This window comes from Ruditapes philippinarum, unplaced genomic scaffold (assembly GCF_026571515.1).
Source record: "Ruditapes philippinarum isolate M1 unplaced genomic scaffold, ASM2657151v2 ctg2935_1_1_1_1, whole genome shotgun sequence".
In the NCBI taxonomy this organism is placed as follows: domain Eukaryota; kingdom Metazoa; phylum Mollusca; class Bivalvia; order Venerida; family Veneridae; genus Ruditapes; species Ruditapes philippinarum.
Window position 1 is genome coordinate 187,062 of NW_026862251.1, and position 21,686 is coordinate 208,747.

Here is a 21,686-nt window from a genome sequence, read left to right on the forward strand (position 1 = left end):
GACAAGGCGTTATGTTTTCGCCGTTGCTGTTTTCTTTTTATCTAAATGATATACATCAATGTTTTTTTAACAAAATATGAACACAAACGGAATACATATACCTGATAGTGAAATTATAGAGATTCATTTAACGCACTTACAAATATGTTGTCTAACTAAATAATACAGTAGTAGTTAATTAAATATGTTGTCTAACTAAATAATACAGAAGTAGTTAATTAAATATGTTGTCTAACTAAATAATACAGTAGTTAAATAGTACGCATAAAAATCAACTTGCATAGGTACTGAACTATGAAATTTTGTTTGCTTAAAAAAATGTCCATGTCATTAACAAAATGAGTAGCTTTCAACAATTAAACGGAATACTATTACAAAATGAATATAAAATCTGAATCTCATTCGTAAATATGTATACACTATTTTTAATCAAGAGATTCTCCTGAGTTTGAAACATTAATGCTGTATGATGAATTTCTTAAAATGCACATGTCATACTAAAGTCTATGTCAAGTTTTATTTAAGCAGTTCAGCTCCTGGTTTTTGTTCGTAGATATGGAACTTGGCAGCGGGTAGTTGCCAAACATATTGTAATACATAAGATCCTTCCACGATCTGTTTCTATATTTAGCTTTGTTGATATGGAACTGTCCTTGAAATTCTTCCTCACTTGGTCCCCAGCTTTCCATGGGCTGAAGATGTTGCTTCAATTTCTGAAAACAGTTGAAACCTAAAATATGTAAGAACACTAGAACCCCGCCTCATAATTACATACATATGGAAGTCAGACATCTAAGTCTCGTGCACATACAGATTTCTACGTATTCCTAACTCATGGAATAGTATGCAAATGTTTAAGACCTAAGTAGAGAGTTTGATTTAAAATGCAAAACTTATGTTTCTAAAAATGTGTTTAACTAATCTCATACCTTGAAATACGAAGCCCCCTTTGATGTATAAACTGTGTAAAGTCCTTGAACTAACATTGGGCTAATTACTATAGCAACGCTCAGCCAGCCCATAACTCGAGCTGTTGAAGGGTAGGTATAACTCCCGTATGACGGCGGTACATATTCCACACAACTTACCAAAAATATAATCTGAAAGAAAACATTGTTTATGTTAAGGTTGTTTTCTATTAGAACAAATGGAGTGGAAATAGTCTTTATATTTCCAGATTAAATATCAATTATAAATGTTTAACTATGAAAGGCACACTAAGATTCAGCAAGGGCAAACATGTTAAAGTGTTGTTATAATACACACAGAACATGTGTGATTACGCTGATTGTGAAATAATGTTTGATAAAGAGAGCAAATGTCATCCATACAAAATGAGAAATCACTATATGTGAACAAATTAGATGGTTCAGCAATGAATACATTCCCCGAAACTGTAACAATACACCAAAAATATATAATATTTTGAGGCAAAATTGGCTTTTAAAAATGTTTTTGATAAAGTAAATGGAGCCGCAATTTTCTGTAATTTCAAAAAGATAACAAATGTTACGTTTATAATTAACAAGGGAAAGCAGCCTCTTCCCACAACAAGCCAACAACTTCAAGCACCAGCATATAAACATAAATGAACATCGTTAGATTTTTGATATGTTTACCCCTATTACATTTAAAGTTAAAAATCAAAACTTTGGTTCTAGAAAAGAGTTGCTCCGGCATCAAGAAAAAAATGGTGCACTGCCACAAGATATTTTAATATGATATTGTTCTGAGAAGAACTATGTCATATTTGAAAATCTACATCTAGTCCCAATAAAAAAACAACGTAAACTATTAAAATAACTAATAAAGCAGCAAACTCAAAATAAATTGTATGAATAATACTTTTTACATATATTGAAATTCAAGTCTTTATACTTTAACCTTTATATATAGTAATCATATGTAATAGTGAAATCCTTACCAGAACAATTAAAGGTGTTATAAATGCTGTAAAGAACCTCAGAAGTCCAGGTATTGGTCTGCCTATCATCATATGTACATCGTCACTGAATCTGTCCATACCTAGAAAAAATACTTATGTATTTTTACGTGGAAGACAATATCAAATACAATGTACTATATAATATACAATTATAAGAGCATTGGAAGAATTCTTCAGTTTAAGATATATAATATTCCAAATGCATTTTGCATCTATAGAAATGATCATATAATTAATCATTTCGGCGTATTCCGTCACTTTTCGTAATGTATGAATGTAAAAAAATAACAACACACAAACAAAAAACAAACAAATAAAAACATCAGCATGAAAAATACATCGTGTTATCTAGCATCATTCAAAGTGATTACAGGCTATGCAAAATGCCAAGGGTTGCCGCACGAGCTAGCAACGGATAATCATAGCGCCTCTGCTCATTTAACTACCGTTTATATTCATAACTTCACATATACACGCGATTTGATCAGACTAGCGCTAAGCAAAGAATTGCGTAAACTAGTACATCTTGAACGAGAAATAATTCTAATATTTGAAAATATGTCTAAAATGTAATCCAATTAAATATAGTCAATATGCACAAACCAAAACAGTAATCAAAAAAAAAAAAAGATTTTCAAATATACAAACCGTACACCCAGGCAACGACCACAAGTTGAATAAATGCAACTATGGGACCAATCCAGGCACCATTGTACCAATCCATCCATAGGAAAATGTAAGCACCTGCCTGTAAAATGGAAATAAACATTAATCAGATTTTCTTTAACACTGACAACCAATACAGCAAATCATTAATATATTTCAAGGTATAAGTGTTATAATGTCCAATGACATAAATGTCGAACAAAACATTTGGAGAGTTTCACATTCTACACAAGCTACTAGTACAGTAGTCCTCCTTAGCTTCGCTACACGGGGAAAACTCAACAAATCATTTCTGATGAGTTTGCAACGCTGCTCGAAATGATTTTTTTTTGTTCCGTATGCAATTCAACATGACAATTATAATGTTCACCACAAATTGCTGCAATTACAAATAAAATTTATGTTGGTTTCCGCACAACTTCTGTGGTTTCCGGTAGTATGTATGAGGGTTAAGCATCCATATTCCTCATTATCATGTTCGATATACCCAAGAGTCGACTGCATCGAACGACCACGCATGAGTTGATAACTGAAAGTTGTAACAGTATTTTGATTTGCCTTTTCAAGAAATTAAAAGTTTTAAAGCTTTAAAGCTGAATGTCTACACACCAATGTTTCCAAATAAAATGGAGCAACGGTTTTAAATTATACCAGCATTCAGGTGCAACATCTTAGTAGTAGGAAACTTTATTTTTTTCTGGTAGCACATGTAGCAAGTCATGTACTTAACATCTTCTTTCATGTACATGCATAAACCTGTGATGTAATTTTATTTTTTGATGATTTTATTTTCTAAGAAAATGTTCTTTCCATTGTGAGTGGGACAGCAAATTTAACCGAAACACACTTATTTTAGCGATCCATATATGATTGGTGCCCCGTGTTTAATAGGACGTTTAAAAAGTATGCTATGAATTATCTATAACCAAAAAACCATATTTACCCCAGTACACGTGGGCAATGAACAAAGAAAGAATATAACTCCTGTAACAACAAGTGCGTGGATCCTGAACCCGCGGCGTACCCTCGGGAAAACATCCCCTATCAGCTGCATTAACATGTCCATAGGAACCAGCTGAAATCATGAAATGAATAAAAGCTGTATATCTCCATATAAACCAAAAATTCAAGAAAATCAACAGTAAGGGAATAAACTAATATTTGAAGAAAAATAAAAATATTGTAATTCAAGTAATGATTTACATGTTATATGCAATGAATGACTGATTTTTATCATATTATTTTTGAAAATTACTGCCTTTATTTGGTAATTAACTCGGATCGGAAGTGCCGTTTGCAATGTGGTAATTTACTTGGATTGGAAGTGTCGTTTGCAATGTAAAAATTACTTCTTTGTTCACATGACAATGTATAATCTTTCAATACATTTTCAAAATTATCATAAAAATTACCATGCATCTGCATGCATGCTGCTTTAATAAACAGCTAGTGTTGTATAATCACTATTTTCACATATAAATGCATAAAATCCTACAATATTAACGTTTTCCCCCAAATAATTGATAACATTATGTCGATTATAATATGCATGTATATGAACACATATAGTACATGTATATTGTACACTAAAACCAAAGACAAAAAATATAGTTCATTGGTATCCTTTTCCGATTAGATACACGTTGTCTTCTAACAGGGCGGGTGATCACGTGACTTTCGTTTAATGTGAAATGCGGTCACTGCTTATGGCAACAAACGTCCAATGGTGCATTATAGAGTGGGGGTAAATGTCTGTTGACCTCTTTAAATGTATATGAAGATTGATCCAGGTGTGCACATATCATCTTAGAACCGGAGTAGCAAATCGAACAAAATGATGATAAGATAGTGTCGACCTGAATAACTGATTCTTCAATTATCAAATCTTTGTTTTTGTAAAACACAATATTCTTTAATCGTTTTTATAAAAATCAATACTGGGCAATAATTCGTAGAATTTTTTATCTATAATAAGTAATGAACTATAGATTTACTAACCATGTACGCTTTACATATCACGTATCCCTCCATATAATTATCTTAACCAGGTCACGTGCCCCTTCATGAAAAAAATAATAGTATTCTAATACTAAGTGGGCTCTGGCCCGCAAGAAACTATGGTTTACCTGTCCATCAATTCCTGTTAGAATTAAAGCTGCTAGAAAACAAACAGTCCAGATCTGCGGGAACGGTAGTGACGACAAGGCCGTTATGTATGCTACTATACCAACAGACATGCCTGTAAATATGGGATATAAATTTCTTTAATAACACTTTTAATATCTGCTGTAAATAAAATATTATTATAAGTTTACGCTATAAACAGCTTATCAATAGGAAATTATCGGTAAGACTTACAGATTAACTGACCGAGAGACATCTGACTCTGACAAAATCATGTTAATGTAATCGATGTAATTGAATTTTGTTTTACAAATATTTTTCCAAAATACATTGCAATTAGTTTGTAACATAATACCACCATTAAAAATGAAAAGAAAACTAGAACTATCACTAAATGTGATTAATATCCCCCCGAAGACTGCTTTGGAAAAGAGGATGTTACTAGTAACAGAAGACCTTGTAAAAGAATTGAAATAGAGTTATGGTTGTGGGCAATTAAAGATAGTTGTGGTTCTTGTATGTTGCATTTCCTTTCAATGTGGTTGGCCATTGATGAAGTTTTATTGAATTACTCTGTATTAAGTCCAGAAAGACAAGGAAAAGAAACAAAGGGCAATAACTCTATAAAAACCGAAGATTAGTCCAAATAGTATTGAATTCCAACTAGTAGTTTTCAAGTTATGCTCTGGACAAGAAAAAAACAATGGAAAAGTAACAAAGGGCAATAACTCTATAACTACTTTGGACAGAGTTATAGTTCTTGTGCACTGCACTTCCTCCTATTGTGCTTGACCATTGTATGAAGTTGTTTTGAATTCCAATAACTCTGTAATTTGTTAAAATGTAGTTATGGTTCTTGTGCACTGCACTTCCTCTTAATGTGCTTGGCAACTGTATAAAGTTGTATTGAATTCCAACCATTAGTTTTCAAGTTATGCTCCGGACAAGGAAAAGTAACAAAGGGCAATAACTCTGTAATTAGTCAAGATGGAGTTATGGTTCTTTTGCACTGCACTTCCTCTCAATGTGCTTGGCCATTGTATAAAGTAATATTGAATTCCAACCATTAGTTTTCAAGTTATGCTCCGGACAAGGAAAAGTAACAAAGGGCAATAACTCTGTAATTAGTCAAGATGGAGTTATGGTTCTTGTGCACTTCACTTCCCCTTATTGTGCTTGACCATTGTATGAGGTTGTTTTGAATTCCAACCAGTTCTTTTCAAGTTAAGCTCCATAAAAGGAAAAGGAACAAAGGGCAGTAACTTTTTAATTAGTCAAGATGGAGTTATGGTTCTTGTAAACTGCACTTTCTTTCAATGTGCTTGACCATTTTATGAAGTTGTATTGAATTCCAACTATTAGTCTTCAAGTTATGGTCCGGACAAAAGAAAGCAATGGAAAAGTATCAAAGGGCAATTACTCTGTAATTACTTTAGATAGAGCTATGGTTCTTGAGCACTGCACTTCCCCTTATTGTGCTTGACAATTGTATGAAGTTGTTTTAAATTCCAACCAGTAGTTTTCAAGTTATGCTCCGGACAAGGAAAAGTAACAAAGGGCAACTACTCTGTAATTAGTCAAGATGGAGTTATGGTTCTTGTGCACTGCACTTCCTCTCAATGTGCTTGACCATTGTATGAAGTTATATTCAATTCCAACCATTAGTTTTCAAGTTATGCTCCGGAAAAGGAAAATGCAACGGACCGCTTGACCGACCGACCATCCGACCGACCACTTCGTTTTGGGGGTATAAAAAAAGAAAAAAACTTAAGCTTTAATTGCATAAGCTATTTAACCATTTTACCAAGAACAGGAAAAAAAACCAACGGATTTAATTGTCACCCATATTAAGACAATAGTGCACACTGTTTCATGTCCTTTATTTTGTCATTATTTGGAGTTAGTAAAAATTGTATCCGGTGTGTAACATATTACAGGAATGGATAACTTCCCTGACAAAAATTGCGAAGATTTGCAATTAATAAATTCATACATTGAATTTGTAATCGCCCTTTGTAATATAAACACTTAATATGAGAATTTTGAATGAGTCAGTGTGACCTTAACCTTGACCTGAGGTAGTCCAAAACTGCTCTCTGCACATCATCTCAGTTATATAAATATTTCAGCAAATTAGATTTAATTCCATCAAATTAAATCAATTAATACCCGGGGCGGGGCCAATTTTGATCTTTGGAAGACCGAACATGTATTCTGCACACGTCCTTATATAAGTAATATTCCTGCCGAAAAGTTTTGATTTCTGATACAGAGCAAACACAAAATTTTGATATTGATATAAAATGGCTAAGTGTGACCTTGACCTGAGAAAGGTCAAACCTGCGGTCTGCACATCGTCTCATTATGATTAACATTTCTACCAAGTAGTATTAATTTCCTCCCGGTTCACAAAATACAGACCGGACAAGAAAAACAAACGGACGGACGAACAGCCGGACAACCAGGTGCAGAACAATACACGCCGGAGTTTTTTCGAGCGTATAATAAAACTTTTAAAGAATGAAAAAAATTATGTATGAAAAGCTCCGTTCCCTATTACAGGTCAAGTAAAGTTGGTCTTTTCTTAGAAGAATTGATAGTTTTTCAAATACACTATCTATTCATATCGTGACCACCTATAGTATGTAGGATTTTAAACATAACATATCTACTTTGTGTGAAGTCAAAACATGTTTATTTATATTTACAAAGAGATTGTGTAGCAATTATCAATATTTTCTTACATCAATTTGAGCATAGTATCTATAATTTTTAAATCTTATATTTGAGCATTTATTATCATCACTTTACCTGCATTGATAACTTCCGTGACATCAACGTCATAAATGTGAGCCATGTTACCAAGAACAGAGAAACAAACTAATCCACTAAATGCTGCCATAAACATGTTAGCTAGGGGAAGTATTATAGACGTCCTGTAAATACCAATGAACATTTCAGAGCTTCATACATTCAATACAATTATTACATATACATGTAGTATTGTCAATCTATACTACATCAAAGAAATATCAATTTATGTCTACCCGTATTGTGTTGCTTGCTGTATACATTGATATTTGCCATAAAAAGCAAACGTGGCATTAAGGGTTTGAGTTGCAATAACGTTGGGTCGTCTAAGCATACAGTTCCAGACCTTATTTTATATGTATAAAACAACTTGTCAATTTGATCAAACAATATTGCCGCTTCTGACATGAATTTTGTGACTACATTATGTGCTGCTACCTATATCATTGATCAAATTACATCAATTTAGATTTTTTTTCAGTTCAAACATTACATATCAAATCACTATTGTACTCCATCTAGCCTCGTTTTCATTTCCGGTCCAAGAATTCGGTATCAAATCGGTATTGTTAACTTACTCCGTCTAGCCTTGTTTTCACTTTCATACTTATCTCAAATAATTATTCTTATTGTACTACAATAATTAATGTTCTGTCAAAATGTCAAAACATTTCGATTGACCTCTCAAGCAACGGCTCCTGTGTTACAGCCCAACTCAGGCCAGTTATGTTTCCTTGTTCGAGACACCATTACTTGGCAGTTTTCGGAAATGTACCTGCTACAAGACCTTTGACACAAAAAACGAACATGGGTAAATGTTTAAAATGAAGTGTTATTTACCTTAAACAATTCTCTTTGAAATGTGCGTGAGAGCCCAGTAACATATTACCTCCCCAGCCGAAACCCAGTGTATAGAAAGCCATCAGAGTGGCCTCAATCCAAACCTGTTGTACAAACATACACATAATGATGTCACTAATGAATAGCCCTGTCATAATCCCATATGCGTTATAGTTCTAAATAACACCAATGTATTTTGACATGACAAAGGTATAAAAAATGTTTTATTAAACATATAGTTTTTTACTCCAACTTTTAGAAGGAGTTTTTATTACCAAAATCCTTTAAAACTCTATTTATGAAATATATAACTATGCTCACAAAATTCAATCCTTGATTTCAGGAAAGCAAGACGTATAGTACAAATATCAAAGTAACAACGAATAAAATTAAGAAATAGAAAGTAACTAATCAAATTACGCGTTATGAAATGTCACAAAACATAATTATCCAATAAATGAGACACTGTAAATTCAGAGAATCCAATCAAATTAGGCGTTAAATTATATCACATGAAATGCAGCCAACCATAAAACGTGTCTTTAATATACCTTACCCTTGGCTGAATTATCTTGTCAAAGTCTGGATTGATAAAATGAAATATGCCAAGACTTGAACCAGGCAGCATTAGCGATCTGATAAATATGGCAACTGTCAGGAAAAACGGGACAGTGGCAGTTACGTATATCACCTATTCATGCATAAAGAATTGAAACAAATTTCATCAAAAAAGGAAGAAAATCATAGAGATAATGCATTACAAATAAAAATGAAATTAATACTGAAAGGCATAAAAATCTTGAAACAAAGTGATCCCTCGGAAGCATTAATCACAATAAAAAATTAGATGAAAAAATTGCAGACTCGGTTTGATTGAGTCTGTACATGAAGGATAATGCATAAGTCATGTAAGTGAACATCCCTCACACCCCATAGCACAGGCTTGAGCGGTACTCAATTCTCAACACTTAATAGTGCTGGCATCAATGATCCGGCAGGATCAAAAAAAAAAAAAAAAAAAAAAAACAACACTGAAACACTTAAAGCTGCCACACGGCACTTGACACCTGCTGTTGTGAAGTATAAAAAAAATCTGGAAACCAAGTGATCCCTTAGAAGTTTTAACCAGTTAACAAAACTAATGTAAGATGAAAAATACAATGCCTTGAAATGGTCTTAATACAAGACTTGTTATACAATGAATAATAATGTTGATAGTATTTAGTATCAAGCAAAATAATAAAGAAAGAAATAATTATTATTATTATTAGTGCTCGCCAAATTTTTTTAAGCCAATCACCTACGAGGATTTTTCAAATTTTCAGGTTTCAAATCTTAAAAGAACAGATTTTATATAAACTGGACGTTTTATATTATAAAACGCAAGTGGGCGGAGCACTAAGCCGGTTAGAGTGCATATTGGATGTTCTTCGTAAATAAGAAAGCTACAGTCGCCTCGCAAGCTCCGCTCCTTTTTAGCTTTCTTATTTACGAAAAACACCCGATATGCACTCTAACCTATACTTATTCATCATAAAAATATCTATACATTGTACGAAAGCACATATATAACAGTATCAATATTGTTTAACAAGCAATATTTTTATATAAAAATATCTATATGCTACGTTTCTGTTGTTTTTATCAATATTTGAAACATATGGAAAATGTGCCTCTTGTAGACCAATCCACTTTAAAATATTCAGAAAAATATATTGGTACAACTTTTCACATTTTCCGGTCCTTTGAATAATAAATATGATAGATCTTAAGGGTCTCACCTTTTCTATAGATTTGATACTTTTCACAAGACCAAAAAATATAACAAGACGTATCACAACTAAAGTAATCACGTGACGCCACTGAAAAGGTGAAAGGTCAGAAATACCAGACGACAACTCTAAAACACGGTATCTGAAACCAAGATAAAAAACAAGCATTGTTTGTCTTTGTTTCATTGAATAGTTTATTAATTGGATATGTTAAAAGTCACATCTACACATAATGAATAGTGAGTTTCAACCTATTCACAAGTCGTCGAAGCCAAGATTTTTTTAACCAATAGGAGAGGGTACCTCGATCGGTTTCACAAGCGTACAAGATAAAATACAGGATACTCAATGGGGCAAATAATCAACTGTATAAAGATTATTACATAATATATTATACTAGTATATACATGTATTTAAATGACATATTGTCAGGACATACATGTATGTTGTCGTGATATATGAATTCAATCAGCATTGGGATTTTAACCTAATCAACTATAACATTAATTAACTGAACCATGGACTGACGTTTTAAGTATACGAGGGCTGTCCAAAACATTCGTGCACTGCAGTTATTGTCGTGAGAGTTATTGATAGAAAAACATGAATTATATATCACTTGAAGGGGAGATCTGTCTCAATTGAGAAAACAACAGAAAAAACGTGTAACCGGCATGTCGTGAAAACGAATCGTCATACAGTTACCTTGGTAACGTAATACCGGCGCACGACAAAAAATTGGGTTACGTTACTTAATGATCATTCTTTTACACGAGACGCCGGTAAGCCGGCTTTTTCTTTTGTTTTCTTCTTTGAGACAGATTTCTCCTTCAATTGATATATAATTCATATGTTTTTATTAAAAACTCTCACGACAATAACTGCAGTGCACGAATTTTTTGGACAACCCTCGTAAATAAGTGTTTATAAGTAAGCATTATACAAAATTTTACAAAATTCAATTGGCAAGACAGGTGCATCCGATCAACCAATTTAATGTGGTAAATGCTTACTTCTAAATACGTTTGGAATTATTTTTATAAACAGTTGATTTACTACACTGATGAATATTTTGCCGATTTATCAAAGTGAATGAGTCATGGTCTATCCCTCTTTGAAAAAAAAAATCAACACTAAATACGTTTGAAAGCAAGTCATAATTAATACAGTAGTTAGTGTTTGAAATTATTTTTGTCCTATATGATTGCAGTATTTCAAATGAATCTTAACACATTTACTCTTGTAAATCGGCAAACTGTCAATCAGTGTTTATAGAAATAATTTAAAACACTAAGCTGGTTAAAATTTGTAAGTACGTTGTTATAAAATTAAATTTTGTCGCGCGGCTGTGCAGCGCCTGACCAATTTAATTTTGTAAATTCATTTCTAATAACTTTTAACCTATAATTAATATTCACAAAATAGTAGTCCGCAAATATAATGCAACACTTCGTGACACAGCATATGTTCACTGGATTTAAGAAAAACTGTGCAGTACATTTTATGCATAAACCATGGTCATTTGAAATCTATTTGATAAACATATACTCTTAGCGTTGATGAAAATTTATATACAATACTTACAGGCACATTGTACCTCAGAAATCTATATTTCTTAAATTCATTAGAAATGTCAAAAATGTGTTTAATAATGTTTTGATAATGGACTAAGCGCAAGTTAGATATTTACCAACAGAAGAAAGGTACTAATAAAGATAGCCAAATTTAAACAATTAGTATTTTGACTTCTATACAAATTACAGATTCAATGTAATGATACCAATTGCGAACATACCAAAATCAGCAAAACATAGTTTATGAATATGGCAAATGAGTATGTTTTGTAAACTGTAAAAAGATAATGTTAGAAATAAAAATGAACATATTGGGCCTTTAACTGATTATAATATCAAAATTTCAAACGATAATCATATTTACTGCCAAAATTCCTCTGCTGACGTCATTGACGTTTCCGTAGAATTCGCCAAAATACCAAACATTGAAGAATTCTGTCTCCCGTTCATGACATCTATGGACAAATCTGACGTCATGGGAATTGTAACTGACATCACAGAATCGTTTAATGATGGCATTCCTAGAAGTGATTGGTTACCGGCAATTGAACTTCCTCCACCAAGAGTGTCTTTACACAACTTTGTGTTCCAAGTATTAGTGCAAAGTGTCCAGGGAAGTGGATCTTGGAAAGCATTTATAAGAAAGTCAATGATCCAGCACCTCAATACAGTGGTACCAATCATCCACAGTGAATATGCTGCCACAATTGTTACCCCGATACCTTTTGGAGAAATGTTAGAGACAAATATATCAATATAATAATATTGTAACAAATAGAACTGGTACTCATTTTGTCTAATTAATTAGACTTGTCAAGATACATTATAAATTTGTTTGTACTGACTCCACACAGGCTTTTTCTATGCCATCAGTCAATTCAATAAGATGTTGGGGGCAATATGATGTTGGGGGTGATAAGCAATATGGCCTACAATACCTTAGTGACATTTATTTTTTGTAAATAAAGTCCCAATTTCAGTTTTCTAACAACAGTTGTAGTGTATCACTTGATTGTAATTTTGAATTGTTTTGTATTGCATAAAAAGTATATTTTGAATATTAACACGATCCAGTTTTTTAGCATTCTTACCAATTTGTTACCATAGCAACCACATTCCTCAACACAGGAAGAAAATAAACTAATGCGAATAATTTCCTAATTGCTATCTACCTATGTTGCAAGTTTCAGGAAAAGATTTTGTGTTGCTATAACATTTCTCAACACTGAATGATTTCGTTTTAAAATATGCAAAATTTCCGTACATGCATTACCATCTTTTCATGAAATGTCAGCCACCTACTTTCAATTTTATTACTTTGGATTTTTTACCCATATTAAACTGTTTAAAAAAAATAACGATTACACCATTTTAATTCAGTCTTTCGTTTAAAACGAATAATTACCTCTAAAAATTGGACTGACGTCCCATATCTTGTAGGGTCCTCTACCAGAGAATTTTGACAAGGAATATTCCAAGAAATACAACGGAAACCCACATAAAATTATCATTACAACGAATGGGATAAGAAACGCCCCTGAAAAGACAGAAAAAATGATATACTTATTCATTCATTTATTACAAATGCATATATTTATTATTATGTTTTTCTCTGATGGTTCAAACCCCGCAAGGGACTTTATATTCTTTCACGCGTTGAAGCCATCCAGCTAGCTTACTTCCACACATGTGCCCGTTTGTGCCTGAAATATTACACGGAAGAGCACCCGAGGTCTTACTCTACCTATAAAGCTTAAAAGTAGTCATATGACCTGTACCGAGTTGGCTTGACGTAAAATTTAACTAATAAATCATTTTCTGTTTCTTTATTTATGCATATGTTTTAACCTTTATTTATACATATGTTTTAACATGCATGTATTTAGTTGAGCTAAATTGTGAAAGCAGCTTAAATTATATCTTAACCACTTTTAGTAAACTTTCTTGAAATAGTCAGTATTGGTATCATATAAACAGACACTTTAACCACCAGGTCATATCTCCTTTTATTTCAATATGATTCATTCAAGCGGACTTATACATTATAAATTATTTCAACTCATTTCTTTACTGTTTAATCAAACAAGTATTCTTTCAGAAAGAAACTCTACGTTTACGGTTAGTGATAAATGAGACGCCAAAACGCGTGCAGCAGTAAAGAATTTTTTCAAAAGAGTATATGGATTGCACATGGTTGTAAGTTTATTTGTTGGCCAAAGATGTAAGAATCGTCACCGACACACTAAATAAACAAAATAAAATTATTTAATTTGTACAAATGTCCAAACAGCGTGTAAAATACATAGTACAACACAATTTACTACATAAAATCAATAAAATTAAGTCTTTAGTTTATAATACGCAATGGATTATAATAAAATTTAACTTTAACATTCTCTTTACAATTGATAACAGTTTGTGTATTTATATTTTGCAAAACCTAAAATAAGTAGGCTCAAAATTGATGGAATATGTTAAGGAAGGCCCATACAGAAATAAAACGGGTTTCCCGCTGAGACAAAAAACTCCGATAATAATTCTATACCCTAGCTAATTTTAACCATTTATATAAATATACCTCCGCCATTTCTATAAGCAAGGAAAGGAAACCTCCAGAAATCAGACATCCCTATAGAATATCCCAGTAGAGTCATATAGGTGCTGAAGGTTGATGTGAACTTGAACTTTTCTGTTTCAGCTTTCGTTGGCAAAGTTATATCTTCTTCAAACTTTATATCCATAGTTGTATCTGTTGGGTTAGTTGGTATCTTTTCGTAGTGTCCACGTTTTCCTACAACTATCATTGGCTGATCTTTTTCATTCAGCACGTGGAACCCGTTCTGCATATTTGCTTTTGACGCCATACTATCACCGTCCATTGTGATATATTTCCGTTATATTATTGTCAATCGCTCCTGAAATAAATAAACAATACAACAAATAAGCAGTGCAAAATTTCAATAACTTTCACATGTAAATTTTGATACAATACAACGCTGGCCTCTCAATTAAACATGACGTTATCATTACATCCCTATCAACATTGACATTGTCGTTAGCATTGTATCACCATTAACAACTCGTCATAATTAAACGCGTCGTTATTATAATTATAATATCATCCTCAACACTGAGGTCATTGTTGAACTTGTCGTTGTAATTTAATTTAAACACCATTAACATTGTCGTCATAATTGAACCATTATTTATATTATATTTACCATTATAATTATCATCACAAACGTGGTCCTCAAAACTAGACGTGTCGTTATCATTTTATCATCCTAAACGACACTGACGTCATACATGAACTTGTCGTTATCATCTTATTATCATTAACAACTAGAGATCTACTTTATTCTTCGAAATAGTTCATATAAAAAACTAAAGAGATTTATCTAACATATGAAATCGAAGTTAATTAGCATTCTCATAGAAGGCCAGAACATGTGATACATGTTGTATTGCATGTTCATGAACATGTTTTTAGTATTCAATTTGCTGATTTTATCCTTTATCCGATTTGAATGTGGTGCCAAACAATCACATAAATATTTTAAGTAAATTTACAAACTATTTCCCAGAAAAGTAGCGAAAGAACACACATTTTTATCCACATTTTCAAAATCTAGTTATACATAAATGCATTCTTACTATTTGTCACCTCACAAAAATAATTATTGCTAAATTTAAGGTATATGTTAAAGAAAGTTATTTAAATTACGAGTATCATAATTTTACGTTATAAAGAATGTCATGGTATTAAATCAACAAGGTTGAATGATGTTGAGAGATAGCTGAATAAAGGACAGGACATCTGTTTGACACTTACCACATTGCCCATTCACATAATCAAATGAAGTGTAACGGTACCAATTGTGCAATATAATGTGATACACGGTTAATAAAATTCTATCTGAAACACCCTGCCGTTTCAATTTAAATTACTGATGAAAAAGTCGTCTAATGATACTTTAATTTAAGCAGAGGATTTAAGCATGCCTTTTTATATCACTGAATTAGTTAGTACCGCATATTTTTTTATTTCTATTACAAATATCAAATTACGTTTCACGTACTTACTGCTTGAAGTTATGCCAAAATTATGCTTTTATATAAAGGCTTTTATGTCAGAATCGAATTCATCATTCAGAGTCTCTCAAATTTGATTTGAAGATTAGACCAAATGTTTAACAAAGCTGTTGAATGCTGTTAAAATAGATAAAATGTATTATTTCGCTACTGCCTTTTTGCCCTATGCAGAATACGCGTGCGCGAAATCCTACTTCCGTTTCTAGGGAAATATCGTACTGTAAAAAGGTCTGTAAAACATTTAAGTATATAGTTGGTTGGCAGAGGGTTTGAAAAAATGTATATGTAAAATAAAAGTTAATATCAGAAAAAGAGAGGAAAACAAGGAGAAAGTAAAATGTTTCTAGGCGACACTAACAGCATGACATTGACAAAAGAGGAATACCGTTCTTACGGAAATCTCTTGCTTTTATTGATAAATTTTGAACAAGGACAAGGACAGATTACTTTGTCACTCATGCTAAAGCCGCCATACAGTAATGTTTGCAGCGATACAGTACAGTAGTTTGATAGCGTGGTCATGAAACTTTCTCAAATAACATGTATAGGTTATATTGTGGGCAAACGAAAAAGAAATGGTGAGTAGTAACAGGAAGACCACTGTAACATAGTGACTGAGGAATGTTCTTTCTGAAAAGATGGTGATAAAGAGAACTATATCCAGTGCGAAGCCGCATGTGAAGAACTTGCAATTTTCTATTCCCAATGTAGAAATAACTTGAGCATTTATAATTATGTTTTAGTTTGAATTTGAAAGATGAGAGTTATGAAGAAATTCAAGTTCAAGTCCCGTATTACGGACAGTAGAAGGGAATTTCCATAAAGCATCGATCTTTTATGTGTAGGATTTGAATATCCTCGGCATTGCGTAAGTTTGTGATATGATACTGACGACACCTGATAAATATTTGTGGATAAAACGGTTATTTTTAACTAATAAATCATTTTCTGTTTCTTTATTTATGCATATGTTTTAACCTTTATTTATACATATGTTTTAACATGCATGTATTTAGTTGAGCTAAATTGTGAAAGCAGCTTAAATTATATCTTAACCACTTTTAGTAAACTTTCTTGAAATAGTCAGTATTGGTATCATATAAACAGACACTTTAACCACCAGGTCATATCTCCTTTTATTTCAATATGATTCATTCATTCAATTGAATATCCTCGGCATTGCGTAAGTTTGTGATATGATACTGACGACACCTGATAAATATTTGTGGATAAAACGGTTATTTGAGACTTTTGAAAAATGACTATTGTTTCAGATTTTGATAAATTGAAGGTAATAAGCCAACGAGAATCTATCAATATCTGATTGCAAATTTTTTGTAGCTGATTCTGGATAGTCGATGAGGAGATTTGTATCGTCAACAAATTAATGAACATCTGATTCTATATTATCGACACTGTCGTTGATATATACCAAAAAAAAAAACAAGTTGAAGCCTTTAGGAAACCCATCATTGACATGACCAATTTGACCTTGTACCGAGAAGAGGTACAGCTTGACGACAATCTGAGAGATAATCAGAAATCCACAAACAAAGAAATTTTCCCATTATACCGATTACCAAACCCTTTTCCAACGGCAAATATGCTAATTTTTCCCAGTCTTCATAAATAATTTCCAATTGAACTGAATTTCTCGAGATGAAAACTTACAAATTTGCTGGAGTTTATTCCGGTACTGTATCTGACAGATGTTTCCCTACATTTATCAAAGATTAATGTATTTTAATGTTTTGAATGATATTTGGATTGGTTGGGATAAACTGTCTGTACAATTCAAAATACAATACCAAGAGAGCATGAAGAAGGCTACAAAAGGTACCAAATATTTTTCCCAATTAAGCAATTTACGGCGCAAAACTTTCCAAACTGGGCAAGGTACTTTTTCCAAAATGGTTAAGAAAAGACCTTTATCCTGTCAAGCAGTTTGTTATTTTAAAATGAGAACCATGAACAGACTCAATCAAACCGAACCTGCAACATTTTCAATATTTCTTTAGGGATTCTGTTTTCTCTATTTTTTTGTGCCAAACTTTATCGAAAGCTTTGTTAATATCAAAGAAAGCTGTCCTGATCTCCAACCAATCATCTAGACTTTTACAAAATGTATTATAAGGCACGTAAGCTGATTGACGCCTGGTGCGAACCGGACTGTTAAGAGAGGAGAAAGTTGTTGTCCCGGAAGAAATTATAAAAGTGTTTCAATATAACGCGCTTAAAAAACTTTTCAGGACAGCAAAGTAGGGATATTAATGATAGCTTTTTGCATGGAAGAGTCGCCTTTCTGGAATGAAGCACAAACATGGGCTTCCTTCCAAAACAAAGAGACATTGCTTCAAATATTTCAAAGCATCTTCTACATCTTGTGGTGTTTATAATTTCAAGTTTGTTTTATGGTTCGTCAAAGTTAATTATTGGTAATGCTTTATCAGAGTTAATAAGTGGAGACTGACAAAAGAAAAAAAATCAGTAGAAACTAGATTTGAATTCGATGTCAAATAAGTTTAATCAATATGCGCTCGAGACCTGAGGATGCTAGATCAAGTATACGTGTATAGTCCAATGTGTCTTACACATATAGATCAACCCCGCCATACGATATATTCTCTCTGGTTGCGGAAAACGAGGTATACTAACGTAGCTAGAAGATGCATTTGATTTGAGTCATGCTCCTGAAAAATCAAGGACGCCAAAATTTACAAACTCGGGCTCAATGATGTCTCTTTTGTTTGCAATGTTTTGAACATATCCATTTTGTTGACACAGAAAAATACCTGTTATTTACCATCAAATATGACAATGAGGAAGGCAGTGATGAAATGTTTGAAAAAGACGAATCGCTTGAGTTTGTTGAGGACATAGGTCCTGAGTCACCAGATACCACAATAAGAAAATTCAGCCATGCATATGATTCAGAATACATCAGTACAGGAAGAATGTAACCCAAAAAGATTTCACTTAGCCTCGATTGTAGACCAGAGAGGAAAATTAATGTTTTCATAGGTTGTTGCCGTCATTTTAGTGTGCAAGACAAACATATAAATTAGATTTGATACAATGACAAAAATGATCATAGTGTGAAAGCGGATTGAGGATTTCCAGTAACAGTGGTAAGGTCGCATGACTGCTGGCAGGAACATTTATGTGATATTCATTAAGTTAATATTTCAATCGATTCGACAAGGCTTTTGTCATCTAGCACAATGCAGCTTTAATCGCTACCTTTAAAATTCTAAGAGCATGCTATATTTCTGAAAAAAAAAATAGAAATGTGTCGTCACGCCACAGATGTCCCCGCATGCAGCCAAAATTTTAGATGCTACAATATTGACAAATTTGTTTGCACAAATTATTTTTTTTTCATTTTTAAGTTCAAAGCCCTTTTAAAAAACTATTCAATGTAAACACAAACCATTTTTATACAAAGTTCAAGGCACTGAAACTATTCAGTGTTAACATTTTGTAAATTGCATATTGCATATTTGTAGCCAAATACATTTCCACAAAAGTATGAGAGCTGAAACTGAAAATCCAAAATTTTTCCAACATTTAAGAGAGATAACTTTGTCCAAAATCTTGAACCATGACCAAATTCGAACTTGAACTGGTTATTCCTAAGATGTATCTACATGTCAGATTTGAGTTGAATGTGTACAACCATTGGGGAGATAATGAACGGAAACTAAAAATTTCAGATTGTTTTCAAAGTTCAAGAGGGATAACTCTGTCTGCTATCAACAAACCCTGACCAAAAATCGAACTTGACCAGTGTATTCTCATGACATATCCATATGTTTAATTTGAGTTGAATATGAACAACAATATTGTTTGGGAGATAATGAACGGAAACTAAAAAATGTCAAATTATTTTCAAAATGAAAGGGGCATAACTCTGTCAAAACATCATCGAACCATGACCAAATTCAAACTTGACCTGCGCATTCCTTTGACGTATCCATATGTCAAATTTGAGTTGAATGTGAAGTACCGTTTGGGAGAAAATGAAAAGAAACTGAAAATTTCATATTATTTTCAAAGTGAAAGGGGCATAACTCTGCCAAAAAATCATCGGACCGTGACCAATTTCAAACTTGACCTGCGCATTCCTTTGACGTATCCGTATGTCAAATTTGAGTTGAATGTGTAATACCGTTGGGGAGATAATGAATGGAAACTGAAAATTTCATCAAGGGGCATAACTCTGTCAAAAATCATCGGACCATGATATATCCATATGTATCATTTGAGTTGAATGTGTGCAACCGTTACTAAGATAATGAACGGAAACTGATGGTGACGGAATGAGGGAACAGGATAACACAATATGCCCCAGCCATTTTATGGCGGGGGCATACAAATTACATTATGTGTTATATATAGAGTTAGTTATCATAATGTCCCAGTGACATATAAATTTGACATCAAGACATAAATTACATAACTGATCAATCTTGCATTACAAAAAAGTGAGTTCCAGCTACGAGCATGGTAGTTTAATACACCAAAACAATCGACAAAAATGACATAAATATACATGAAGTTCATATCCGTCCGAAGTACCATATCACTCTACCGCCAAAGTAACATATATATATATATATATATATATATATATATATATATATATATATATATATATATATATATATATATATATATATATATATATTATATATATATATATCACTCTATGTATTTTATACTAAAGTACGCACTGATTGAATATATCCAGATTTAATATGACTCGATACTTTTGTAAGTATGTTTTATAGGTACCCTGTTCAGATGTGTACGATATTGCAATCAAAAATACATATATAGGAGGCTAGCCGATACCGGCGGTTTACCATAGACATTAACCAATTAACGTTTCCTAAGCATATTTTGCATGACGTAACGATCGAATATTTAAATGGATACTTTAATTATATGCATAGTTCATGCAAAGTTCGTAGCAATTTCATAACAACACAATTTAGTTGCACGACGGTTATATCAAAATGCTACTTGAATCAACTAGATACCTGGCAAATAAATGTACAAGTGTTCGTCATAAAATACAATACAAAATGTGTTTTTGTCAATACTGTGTATATGTTTTATTTTGCATGTTCAAAATATTTTTTTAAATAAACAAAAATATCTTGTTCATGCGCATTTTACTTGTACGTCAAGCATTTCTGGTTGCAAAGTTATTTTCAATGTGTGAGTCAAATATAAAACTGAGAAAAGATTTAACGAAGATCATATTTATTACTGACATATATTTCTTTGATAATATAAAAATTATATTTTGTCATTATATTTATATAAACAGACTTAAAACATTGATATAATGGGCAAATCAGTAAAATACACTTTTACCATTTAGACAATTAAAGACAAATAGTCTTTGTATTCAAACTGTATATAAAAAGAAACTAAAACTGGATCGGTAATATTTGACACTCATACTTACCTTACGTATGGCAAATTAATCCAGAAATAACAAGGCAGACGTGATCATATCATAACGTAATAATGTTAATGAAGATAACGGTTTCATTATGGGTCAACTCTTGATATAAGAGTGTTATATAATACATTGTACTAAACTGTATGTACAAATTACTAATTTATTCAAAGCAATGTCTTCGTGCGTTTAGGTAGATTTTAAGTCACTTAATGGGGATCATGGGTTCAAAAATTGATAGTCTGGAGCAATATTAGGGCACTAAGTTCATGTTCGTTAAAGTTGAATCAAAGTACTATCAAATATTTGTTCAAGCTATCTTTACTGAAACAAAAAACATCTAAGTTAATAAATTACACGTTTCTCTTATATCCTTTAAGATATCTTTGTTG

The 21,686-nt window shown here is 32.4% G+C and overlaps 1 protein-coding gene across 1 annotated transcript; it reads right to left on the bottom strand.

Annotated features, from left to right (window-relative positions):
• Positions 1-344: 344 nt before the first annotated feature.
• LOC132718431 (sodium- and chloride-dependent glycine transporter 1-like) lies at positions 345-21,401 on the bottom strand. The gene is made up of 14 exons (XM_060702131.1): positions 21,301-21,401; positions 14,311-14,647; positions 13,138-13,269; positions 12,097-12,454; positions 10,168-10,300; positions 8,943-9,077; positions 8,387-8,490; positions 7,547-7,671; positions 4,738-4,850; positions 3,555-3,686; positions 2,594-2,693; positions 1,925-2,025; positions 930-1,100; positions 345-713 (listed from the first exon to the last, which is right to left on the bottom strand). The coding sequence occupies exons 2-14, from the start codon at positions 14,609-14,611 to the stop codon at positions 510-512; spliced, it is 2,109 nt and encodes a 702-aa protein (XP_060558114.1). The 5' UTR covers positions 14,612-14,647; positions 21,301-21,401; the 3' UTR covers positions 345-509.
• Positions 21,402-21,686: the final 285 nt, after the last annotated feature.